Genomic DNA, 12,932 nt, shown 5'->3' with positions numbered 1-12,932 from the left:
AGGTAACAACAGTTATATACATATATCCAATTGCTTAACCAGAGCACAATCTAACTAATAGTAGAATTTTTGAAAGCCTCATATTCAGGGGATAAAGTGTGTGTGTGTGTGTGTGCGCGCGTGCGTGCGCGGGGGGGGCTAGTTCCACCACCTCCAATGCCCTGCACAGTAATTCCAAAAGGAAAATCTGCCCCATCACCTACATCAATAAATGATGCAGGCAGCGCTAGTGTTACTGATGAGCTGCAGCCACCTCCCCCTTCCTCAGGTCCTGGTGACTCCATGGTCCTCCTCCATTTACAATACTTCCCACCCCTGCTGGTACTCACACACGCTGTGTCAGTTGGACAGCATTCATCCCCTCCTCAGGTCCCAGTGGTACGGCGTATATGATGTCATGCTGTCATCGCTGCTGAAGTGAAGAGGAGGCATAAAAAGGATCAGGTTCTGTGCATCTTGAAGACAAGTATTATGAATTGGGAGTACTATTATGTGACCATGCTGCTTCTTTGTGAGATCAATGTCCTTTTATAAAGTATGGGAAGTAAGGCACTAATTTATAGTTTACAGGGGGGTGCTGAAAACATTAGCACTGGCCCTGGCTCCACTTAATGGGGGTAATTCCAGGTTGATCGCAGCAGGACATTTTTTAGCAGTTGGGCAAAACCATGTGCACTGCAGGGGAGGCAGATATAACATGTGCAGGAAGAGTTAGATTTGGGTGGGTTATTTTGTTTCTATGCAGGGTAAATACTGGCTGCTTTATTTTTACACTGCAATTTAGATTGCAGATTGAACTCACCACACCCAAATCTAACTCTCTCTGCACATGTTATATCTGCCCCCCCTGCAGTGCACATGGTTTTGCCCAACTGCTAAAAAATTTCCTGCTGCGATCAACTTGGAATTACCCCCAATGTGAGGATGGGGGTGGGGTAGGTGTCGGGGTAAATGAGTTCCACCACCTCTCAAGGACCACTTTAAGCCCTGCTCATATTCATATGCTCGTGGAGATAAAATGTTGCCAGATAGCAGCAAAGTTGCCTATTAGGTATTGTGTGGTTGGCAATACCTCCTTTTGTAATCGCTGAATGCTTGCTTTAATACTGGCGCAGGGTTTATTTCTTTACCTCTTTTAAACCTTTACTATCTCTCATATATGGGGATATGGTAATTATAACTGTACAATATATTGTAACTGTATGAGTAGTTGACTGTTGACTGTTACTTACTAACATCTGAATTATGTATAACTTAATTTGTTGTTTACAAGTATGTATGTTTTTTGTTTTTATTTTATTCTATATAGGTACCATGCTACACTTGTAGACATTTCCAGCAAAGAGCAGATGACCTGGCTGTGGAACTTCAGTGGCAGAAAGCCATTTTGGATAGGCAAGTATTTATTAAGGTATCCGGACACCAGGTCGACACCAAAAAGGTTGACGCACCTTAGGTCGCGTCAATTGGTCGACATACCTTAGGCCGCCGTGAACAAAGGTCGACATGAACAAGGTCAGCATGGAAAAAGGTCGACATGAGTTTTTCATGATTTTTTTTCTTTTTTGGAACCTTTTCATACTTAACGATCCACGTGGACTACGATTGGAACGGTAATCTGTGCTGAGCGAAGCGAGGCACCTTGCCCGAAGCTCGCGAGCCATGCAAGGGGACGCGGTGCACTAATTGGGGTTCCCGGTCAATCTACGAAGAAAACGACACCAAAAAAACATAAAAAACTAATGTTGACCTTTTTTCATGTCGACCTTGTCCATGTTGACCTTTTGACCATGTCGACCTAAGGTGTGTCGACAAATTGGTGTCGACCTAAGGTGTGTCAACCTTTTTGGTGTCGACCTGGAGTCCCTGACCCTTTATTAATATATTAAAATCAAATTACACATTATCAATATCTAAGGGGGGAGGGGGTTATCAAAGCTTGGAGAGGGATAACATTGAGAGAGATAAAGTACCAACCAATCATTTTTCAAACACTGGGGCAGATGTATTAACCTGGAGAAGGCATAAGGAAGTGATAAACCAGTGATATGTGCAAGGTGATAAAGGCAGCAGCCAATCAGTTCCTGTTAATTTACATACTGTTATTTATTGGAGCTGATTGGCTGCTGCCTTTATCACCTTGCACATATCACTGGTTTATCACTTCTTTATGCCTTCTCCAGGTTAATACATCTGCCCCACTGCCTGTAAAATGTAAGGCAGAAGTTGAATAGCTGGTACTTTATCTCTCACAATTTTGAGTGTTGTCTAATTAGTGGCCAATTAACTCACCAGAGGCTATCCCATTAGCCCAGATGCTGGTACTTTTCAGGGATTTTGTTTTACGAAACAAAATCCTTGATAAGTAAGCACTTTTTCCATGATCACTGCCCCAAAAACACATAGGTCTGCTGCTATTTGTGGCTCCTATGTGTTTTCACGCGGAAAAGGGTAATTTTTTGCATGTAAAAAACTAGCTATAATCGCATAGCCAGATAGCATACCTCCCAACATGACCCTCTCCAGAAGGGACACAATGCTCTGCTTCTGGACTTTTCTCTTAATGTATGATTGTCTGCACCTGTTTTGAACAGGTTAATGAATAAGAAAGGCGTTACAGCACAGATGATGGCAATCATAAATTAAGAGGGAAGTCCAGGAGCAGAGCATACTGTCCCTCCTGGAGAGGGTCACGTTGGGAGGTATGAGATAGTGACAATTTTTTTTTTTAAAAAGCATTTTTTTCATTGCTAAAAATAACCACAGCTAACACGATCCCCCCCTTATCTCTCTCTAAGCTTTGTCCCGCCCCTTCCCAAGACTGAAGTATCTCTATAAATGTTAACATCACATAAAATATGATAGTATCACTAAAGCTGGACATACACTATACAATTATCTGTCAGATAATCTGTGGTGGGAATGAAAATCTGGTAATGGATGAGAGCAACTTACAATCGACCATTTGCTCCCAAACACTGGAAAATGGACAAAACCTGTTGTTTACACAAATTGGTTAAATCACAGACAGGTTTTGTCCATTTTCCAGTGTTTGGGAGTAAATGGTCGATTGTCAGTTGCTCTCATCCATTACCAGGTTTTTATCATACTTGACTACCTGACGCTCTCCATGAGGGAGAAAATGCTCTGTTCCTGGACTTTCCTGGTAATGTATGATTGCCATCACCTGTGGTGAGTTAGTTAATTGACAAGAAAGGTGTTTCACCACAGGTGATGGTAATCATACATTACCAGGAAAGTCCAGGGACAGAGCATTTTCTCCCTCATGGAGAGGGTCAGGTAGGCAAGTATGGTTTTCATTCTAACCACAGATTATCTGCCAGATAATTGTATAGTGAATGCCCAGTTTAAGGAATAGTATAGGTGACCAGGTGATGTGAAGACTGGAGTCTCTCTGCCATAATACAGCTGAAGGTGGCTTACTGTAGAAAGTCTACATAGTTACTTCTAACATGAGGGCCATATTGAGAGCTGACAATGGGCCTAAGCATTGCAGCACCAACTGGGCACCTTCCTTCCTCCTTGGCAATCCACTGGTTAAAAATAACAAAAATACCTTTTGTAGTAACAAACTAGCCAAAAAAATGGCAATCAATTGGACTATTACTTCTATTTATTCCAGTGTGGCTTTCCCATGATCTGACCTGGTAGTAGGTAGAAGAGGACATGTTTTCTATGTAACATTTTTTTTAAATATTAGTAAGATTGCTGCGGATTGTCATTATCATGAGAGGGATCTCAAATCAGGGATAGAGCAGCCAAAATAGATACATATCCTGGAAGGCGTATCTGTGGCTATTTCTCCCTCTACTTAGGCAGCAAGCAAGGGTGGACTGGGCTGGGTGACAGGGCGACATGTGCTCTCTGGGCTGGACCACTATGTGTCATACTGGGCCGACTATATTTTCCATGGTGCTGACAGTGCAGCTGGACCCGATCTGGGACTGCTGCCTATGTGGAGCCCATGCAGTGCATTATGTGCAGTAACAGTAGGAACATGAAGCAGCTGCAGATGATTATTGGTTTCCTATCAGCCCAGATGTCTCTCAAAATACATAAAATAGAAAAATTGCAAATTTTGTTGGAAAAAATATAGATATACAATTTTATTAATTATGATTTATAGGTGACTGTGTAGACAGCTAGGCAGTTGGTTATCATCGTGATGCCATATTGTTGCACCTATGTAGAGGCATGGCCCTGTTAGGGGTGTGGTATGGTATTCCGGCGGCCGGGCTCCCGGCGACCAGCATACCGGCGCCGGTTGCCCGACCGTCGGCATACCGACAGCGTGGTGAGCGCAAATGAGCCCCTTGCACGCTCGCTGTGCTCGCCACGTTACGCGCGCCACGCTATTTATTCTCCCTCCAGGGGGGTCGTGGACCGCCCCGAGGGAGAAAAACTGTCGGTATGCCAGCTGTCGGGATTCCGGCATCTGTATACTGTGCGCCGGGATCCCGACAGTCGGCAATCTGAAGACCACCCCCTTGGTAGAGAGTAATAAGTGAGATATGCGTCTCACACTACACGTACAGTATGGAAATGTGTATTTTATGCAAAAAAAAAAAAATACAGATACTCAGCTCTACATCAGGCCCTGAAAGACTGATGTATACCCTGTCTATATTCACTTAGTGGTATGCGCATCGTCATTATCAAAGTCAGCTAATGTGTTTTTTACAGGTCTGCATGAGCTACATTTGTATGAACATGCAATTACTGTAATGGCCTACGTCAGACCACCCCCTACTTTCTCCCATTCCGCCACTCCAGTCATAAGTGTCACATGCACACAGGTCTGCAGTTGCACATATGTGGGCATTCTCTTTGTGAACATGCACAGAGCGATTTCACACAAAAAAAGCAAATTCATACTTGCCTACTCACTCGGAATGGAAACAAACTTAGGTGCGCTATCAACAGCAGCTGGTAAGGGCTTGGTCAAGTCCCCTAAGCATTAAGATTACACAAAAAGTAAAATGGATAACAGTGCTAGCTGAAAAAATAATTTCAAAGTGGACGGTTTGTCATGAGGAAGCTGGATACTTACCTGAGCAGTGAAACGCGTTGAGCTTGAGAAAACCTACACCTTGCCATCTGGACTCCTGAAATCTCCACCCTGGTACCGACTGAACTTTTCCTCTCCACTGGGAAACAAGTGCAGCTTTCAAAACCATCTGAGCTATCCCCTCAGCAACCATCTACCTATTGGGGACTGCTACACCATTGCTTGATAAAATTTGCTGGATACATATGGATACAACTTGGAGAGGGTTCTAGCCAGAACAGGACATTATATGATAACGGAGTCAAACAGTGGCATTTTATATTCATATTTATGCACTTCTTCTTATATCTTAGAGGCATTGTGGTACTTTTATTATATTTTATTTTATCAATTGATGCTCCTTGGAAATGTTTGAGCTGAAATAAATTGTTTTGTATTTTTATTACAAACCATCTTTTAACTTATTTTTCAGCTAGCGCTGGTATCTATTTTATTTTTTTGTCTACTCTCCTGGAAGTTGTGGGAGACTCCTGATTTTGTCAGGCAGTCCCTTGCACCCACAGAAAAGAAGGCAAATCTCCTACATCCCACCCGCTTCCTATTGAAGTGGACAGGATGGAGAAAAAATCATCCAAATTTGTTGCCGGGCAGAGGGGGCGGGGCTAAGTTGTACAAATCGCAACATTTAGCCCCTGCCTGCGGACCCATGAATCACAGTGGTTTTCTCATATTGGGGGTGGGGCCTAAGGATGTGTAAGACCCACCCCCTGAAGCCTCTAGCACCGTCTTCTCTTTGAGACAAGTATACGCAAATTGGCATATTACTCACTCTACATCAGGCCCAAGGTATGGTTGAGGCTGCTTCTGATACACAAATAACATTCCAGGCCTACTTAAGCTTATGGAAAAGAGATAAAGCTGCAAATATGACAACCTAGCCTGACAAAATTATACAATAATCATAATCTGAACTTTATTCTGCTAGACACTTGCAAGGCCACATGCTTGTAATCTTTCGTGCCTCATTTCCTTATTGCACACATTTTTGTTATGTAAAATTGAATGAAAACACTGTACTAACATTTAAATACATCAAATATTGAAAAAAACTCCATATAAATTGCTAATATAAGTGAGGCAGTGACATTACAGCAAATGCAAACCTGCATGTTTTTTTTTTTTTAAATAGGCCTCAGTGACCGAGTAACCAATGGCAAGTGGGAATGGAGTACAGGACAGAAGGCCAAATTCACCAACTGGAAAAGAAGTCCCCAACGTCGGTCAAGGAAGGGAAGGAATTGTGTCTCAGTTCAAAAGAGAGGGAAATGGCAGGCAAAAAGTTGCCTGAAGAATTATCACTATATATGCTCCTTAAATATGTAGTCTATCTGATTTTTTATTAAGTGATGTACATTTTGTAGGAATATTTATTGTCATTTTTAATAATTCCAGTTGATTTTCTTGTGTTGGTTTGTACCACAGAAGAAATTCACAGCAGCAGTGTTTCTCAATCCCAGTCCTCATGATACCCTTCAGACCATGCGATTTATTTGGTCAGACTGACAGTAGGCACAATGACCCGTTTTCTGCCATATGACACTGAAGGGCAGATGTATTTAGCCTGGAGAAGTGATAAAGCAGTGATAAGGGTAAAGTGATAATGCACCAGCCAATCAACTCCTAGCTGTCATTTTTTATACCTGCAATGATTGTCTGGTGCGTTATCACCTTCCACTTATCACTGCTTTATCACTTCTCCCGGCTTAATACATCTGCCCCTGAATCTGCTTATGTTCACCCACAAGGAGGAGGATGTGATCAGGATACACCATAGGAAAAATGGCCAGATTATCGGGAATGCATACACACTGCACAATGGTGGTCATTCTGAGTTGTTCGCTCGCTAGCTGCTTTAAGCAGCATTGCACACGCTAGGCCGTCGCCCTCTGGGAGTATATCTTAGCATAGCAGAATAGCGAACGAAAGATTATCAAAACTGCTACTAAATAATTCTTTGCAGTTTCTGAGTAGCTCCAGACCTACTCCTAGATTGTGATCAGCTCAGTCCGTTTAGTTCCTGGTTTGACGTCACAAACACGCCCTGCATTTGGACAGCCACTCCCCCGTTTCTCCAGACACTCCCGCGTTTTTCCCTGAGACGCCTGCGTTTTTTAGCACACTCTCGGAAAACGCTCAGTTACCACCCAGAAATGCCCCTTTCCTGGCAATCATTCACCGATCAGCAGTGCGACTGAAAATCGTCGCTCGAACACCAGCAAAAAGTTTTGTGTTAAATAACTTAGCGCATGCGCTCTGCGTACCATGCGCATGCGCAGTTAGCAACAAATTGCAGCATAGCGAAAATCGGCAACGAGCGAACAACTCGGAATGACCGCCAATATCGGGACCTTTTTGACCGATATCTTATGACAAGGCCAAAACCAAGTGTTTTTGCTAATTTTTTAACCGTTTTATCTGCGTTTGCCCAAAATGCTCATGCCTACACACAATGCAGTTAAACAGGCCAATCACCCAATTATTGGCGAATCAGCCCAATAAATGTATAGTGTAATGATAGCTACACAGTGCATGTTTGCCAGCTCATCGAGCTGGAGCGCAGGTGTGTTAATTGACCAACACAATACATCTACAGGTGGTACTAATTACAGTGAGGATATCTGGAAACCATGAGGACATGGAGTTTGAGAAACATTGCATTAGATTATAACCTCCTATGTTATAAAACTCTATGAACGTAAACTATGTTTTTTCTATAGTTTTTTTCTGTAGTGTATTAAAGTATGTGTCTTCTAAACGTAGATGTAATGTGAATGCTACAGTACATTATATGTTAAGTACTATTAATTGCATTTGAATCAGTACTACTATTTCATTTTCATTAGCACTCAGATCAACTTTTGTCTACTACATGCTAATTGTTCCTCATGGGGGGATCAACTAAAAAGTTTTGATCACCTAGGTCTCACAGGTGCAAATGAATGCCCAGAGGAAATAAATCCCATTTAGCCCTTATGATAAGATTTGGGTGAGCAAATGGACTTTTCCAAACACACTTTCTGACAAGGCCCTGTCAGCTTCAATGTTGCCTTGCTTCCTGTCAGCTTCAATGTTGCCTACAGCGTTTACAAGTATTACAGCATATTTAATTGCCGCGGCCGGACCGATTCAATTAGCATTGAGTACCCTGTGAGTGAATCCCTGATGGTGGACTGAACCTCGCAGATGCATGAGCTGCAACATAAAATCTACGAGAAAATGTCATGATCAGGGGTTTACGTGTGGGAAAAGCCAATTCATTATGCAGTTTACACAATATCAGTGGGTTTCCACATGGTAATCCCCATTTTTAGGCACAAGAAAAAGGCTATTTCACTTTATAGCCTTTCCCCGTGCTGTAGAAATTTTAGCTGCCAATTAGCCGTGGATATGCAGGCAAGGGTTTCAGTCCCGGGTCTGACCCGGTTTGGTACTGTGGGGCACATGTACTAAGCAGTGATAAAAGTGGAGATGTGAGCCGGTGGAGAAGTTGTCCATGGCAACCAATCAGAGGCGACACATAACATTTATAATTTGCATACTATAACAGTATACAGAGCAGCTGATTGGTTGCCATGGGCAACTTCTCCACTGGCTCACTTCTCTACTTTTATCACTGTGTAGTACATGTCCCAGTTCCAAATTTCGGGTCAGACCTGGGACTTATATGGAAAAGGGGTATTAGTGTCTACTAGTGTGCCATTGTTTTTTAATGATCATGTTTTCCAGGCATTTATCTTTTTAAAGGTCTGTCTTTTGTAAATGGCTATTAAACATTGTTGTTTTAGGTCTGCAGATCTTGTTAATCACCTGTAAAATCATAAGGTGGGTACACACGTAGGGATGTGTGCTTAATTTCTAAGCAATCTGACTAGATTGCTTAGAAATTAAGCACACATCGCTCTGCATGTAGGGGTGTTGGCAACAGCGTTGCGTGGCCCCACGCGTCGCTACCGCCGGTTCTAGATTTGGCACCATGCCTGCCAGATCTAGTCAGATCACTCACTTCACAGCTGAGTGAAGTGAGCATTTTGTTTGTTTTTTCCCCCTCGCTAGATCGCTAAGCACACATCTCTGGGAGAAATCTCTACGTGTGTGCCCCCTTTACACCTATAGCAAAAGCTATCTACAACACAACAGGTGCTTTCACCTTCTGATAAAGCTACTGGTAACATTCATAGAAATTGATGTCCATTCGGATTGTCTCTGAAATGGAGACATTAAGTCATACTTGCCTACCTGACCCTCTCCATGAGGGAGAAAATGCTCTGTTCCTGGACTTTCCTGGTAATGTATGATTGCCATCACCTGTGGTGAAACACCTTTCTTATCAATTAACTAGCTCACCACAGGTGATGGCAATCATACATTACCAGGAAAGTCCAGGAACAGAGCATTTTCTCCCTCATGGAGAGGGTCAGGTAGGCAAGTATGCATTAAGTGCATTTTTTATAATAAAAGTGTATTTTTGTCATATACACAACAGGCATTCTATCAAAAGGATAGAAAATACCAAACTTTCAGTGTGCTCTGGGGTACTGATAGTGAGATTTGTTGATGGTTATGTTGTGACTCGTTATTGCTAACAAATAATTGACTATGTAAAGGACACTGGGTCTGATTCATGTTTGTAAGTAAAGCAAAAAAGCAAGCAGCTGGGCAAAAACATGTTTCACTGCAGGTAGGGCAGATGTAACATGCAGAGAGAGAGATTTGGGTGGGGTGTGTTCAAACTGGAATCTAGGGGGTAATTCAGACCTGATCGTAGCAGCAAATTTGTTAGCAGTTGGGCAAAACCATGTGCACTGCAGGGGAGCAGATATAACATCTGCAGAGAGAGTTAGATTTGGGTGGGGTGCGTTTAAACTGAAATCTAAACTGCACTGTAAAAATAAAGCAGCCAGTATTTACCCTGCACAGAAACAATATAACCCACCCAAATGTAACTCTCTCTGCACATATTATTTCTGCCCCACCTGCAGTGCACATTGGTGGTCATTCCGAGTTGTTCGCTCGGTAATTTTCTTTGCATCGCAGCGATTTTCCGCTTATTGCGCATGCGCAATGTTCGCACTGCGACTGCGCCTAGTAAATTTGCTATGAAGATTGGTATTTTACTCACGGCATTACGAGGTTTTTTCTTCGTTCTGGTGATCGTAATGTGATTGACAGGAAGTGGATGTTTCTGGGCGGAAACTGGCCGTTTTATGGGAGTGTGTGAAAAAATGCTACCGTTTCTGAGAAAAACGCGGGAGTGGCTGGAGAAACGGAGGAGTGTCTGGGCGAACGCTGGGTGTGTTTGTGACGTCAAACCAGGAACGACAAGCACTGAACTGATCGCACTGGAAGAGTAAGTGTCGAGCTACTCAGAAACTGCACAGAGAAGTCTTTTCGCAATATTGCGAAACTTTTGTTCGCAATTTTGATAAGCTAAGATTCACTCCCAGTAGGCGGCGGCTTAGCGTGTGCAATGCTGCTAAAAGCAGCTTGCGAGCGAACAACTCGGAATCACCCCCATTGTTTTGCCCAACTGCTAACAAATTTTCTGCTACGACCAGGTCTGAATCACCCCCTAAATTGCAGTGTAAAAATAAAGTTGTCTAACATTGTGGGTTACATGCAAAATCATCCAGTATTTACCCTGCACAGAAAAAAATATATCAATATATTTGCTCCCCTCGCATTGCAACATGGTTTGTTTCAGATACTTCCTTTTTTTTGCTTTACTTACAAACATGAATCAAGCCCAATGTCTTCTGTATACAGTGATTGTATTTTGTTAAATACATAGTTCCATGGAGATCAGTGTCTTCATCTGTCCACATACATAAAATACGTAGATAGGGTGGTCTTATGATGTCCCAATGACTTTTAGTTGAGAAATTTGGCAAGTGGTACATATGGTGTTCTTTAAAATGGTCCAAAGTCCCCAGTATTACACTAGTGTGTTGTTATTCAATAACACACCACGTCAGTATGCATTGTCTGTATGTAATATGTACTCCTACTTCGCTTCCTCACCATCTCTCAAGTAAAGAAACCGCACACAGGGCCTAATTCAGATGGGGTTGTTCTTGTTTCTGCCGTTACTATATTTTTACTGTACGCAATTGTGATTATATGCTAATATGGGCAGAAGCTAACCTAAGCATAGGGACGCCCACTGCTAGCCCATCATGTCCATCCAACTGCGTATAACTGCTGATAGATTAGTACCATTATCGCAATTTAAGTCATGTCGCAGTCGCAGAGTGCTTCTGTAGACATGCAGGCTGAGCTGCTCTCCCGGGACGCTGAGGGCTCTCCAGTAGCAAGTAGAGTCCCAACTGCTAATTTATGCACACCCAGAAAACGCTGTCTGGACGGCCATAACACACCTGCATTTACCCAACCACTTCCTGTTACTACCCCCCAACGCTGTCTTCCTGTCACTCACTGTGCAGCTAATTCTTCCATGCAATCGCAATCACAGTTCACTTATTGTGCGTGTGCATTGTGGCACTGGCGCATGCGCAATAAGAAAACATAAGAAGATTTGCGTACAATAGCAGCATCTGAATTAGGCCCAGAATCAGGAACTAGTTACGCAAACTCTGCCATGACAGCCCAGGTTTTAAGGCTAGCCATGGTTGTGTCCACATACAAATTGACTGAGGTAATACACAGTCGAGTGACAATATTATGACCACCAGCTAATAGCCTGAGTAACCACTGTGTGTAGCATGGACAACAGTTAGGTGGGCTGAACTGTCATTTTAGACACACGTCTGGTAGCCCCCAGGTTCATGGTGATGGTGAGCTGCTCCACTGTAGCATGTCTGTTGGCCCTCACGCACCTTCGTAGCCGACGTTCACCTCTCACATCAGTGGCACGTGGTGCTCCGCAGTTTCCACGTCAGTTATTAGCAATGGTGCCATTTGTCCAGTCACGATACACCTTCACCCGAGCAGTACGCGAACAGTTCAAAAATTGCGCTGTTTCAGAAATACTGCCACCCTTGGTCCGAAAGCTGATAATCATCCATTTTTTGCAACTCTGATAAATCACCCCTTTTACCTATGACAGCATTAAGTGATATGTGTGCAGACGGCCTATCACACACCTTATATATTCACCAAGCCAGCGCACGTCACATGACGTACTTCATGAGCTATGCGCTGCTGACATCAAATGTAGGACCATGCATTACGTCACCTGTGCTCAAACATGGATATCTTTAAAACCTGTACTGTAATGTTGGAGTTTGTGATGCTCTGGTATAAAGTTAAGCATAGTTTTTTTTAAATCAGCTAAATAATTCTAAACTTGACAACTATTTTACTTGACTGCAGACTAAATATTACTTGTAAATTGTTTAAACTGGCAATTATGGTACCAAAACCTCTAATGTAATCTAAATCTACTGTAAACACATTGTGTTTGTCCAACTACTGTTTGTGTGCACCAAAAAAATAATAACGCAGTTGGTTTTCCAGCAAAATTCTTAATAATAAAAAAACAACAAATCTTGTTTCAAATACTTTTTTTATTAGGACTGTGTGAGTTGGGATTTTGTAAAGCATAAAGGACAGGGGGATCATTTAGATCTGATCGCTGCTGTGCGTTTTTGCACAGCGGCGATCAGATCCAAACTGCACATGCGTATGCTCCGCACTGCACCGTCACATCACACGGCTGCAACGGGCATCGGCGCCCTGCGATGGGATGGTGCGAAAGATCTGTTCGCACGGGCGTTCGCAAAGAGATTGACAGGAAGAGTCCATTTGTGGGTGTCAACTGACCGTTTTCAGGGAGTGTCCGAAAAAACGCAGGCGTTCCAAAGTGTTTTCGGAGAGGGTGTGTGAC

The 12,932-nt window shown here is 42.9% G+C and overlaps 1 protein-coding gene across 1 annotated transcript in view; it reads left to right on the top strand.

Annotated features, from left to right (window-relative positions):
• The window catches only part of FREM1 (FRAS1 related extracellular matrix 1), a 326,722-nt gene extending 317,381 nt beyond the window's left edge, over nt 1–9,341 (top strand). The window contains exons 35-36 of the mRNA XM_063914068.1: nt 1,310–1,395; nt 6,219–9,341. Coding sequence (XP_063770138.1) covers nt 1,310–1,395; nt 6,219–6,412 — 280 coding nt within the window. The 3' untranslated portion in view covers nt 6,413–9,341. The remainder of the gene's footprint in view (nt 1–1,309; nt 1,396–6,218) is intronic.
• The last annotated feature ends 3,591 nt before the right edge of the window (nt 9,342–12,932 follow it).

The sequence above is a fragment of the Pseudophryne corroboree genome, chromosome 1 (assembly GCF_028390025.1).
Source record: "Pseudophryne corroboree isolate aPseCor3 chromosome 1, aPseCor3.hap2, whole genome shotgun sequence".
Classification (NCBI taxonomy): Eukaryota; Metazoa; Chordata; class Amphibia; order Anura; family Myobatrachidae; genus Pseudophryne; species Pseudophryne corroboree.
This window is presented reverse-complemented; position numbering and strand designations above follow the sequence as displayed.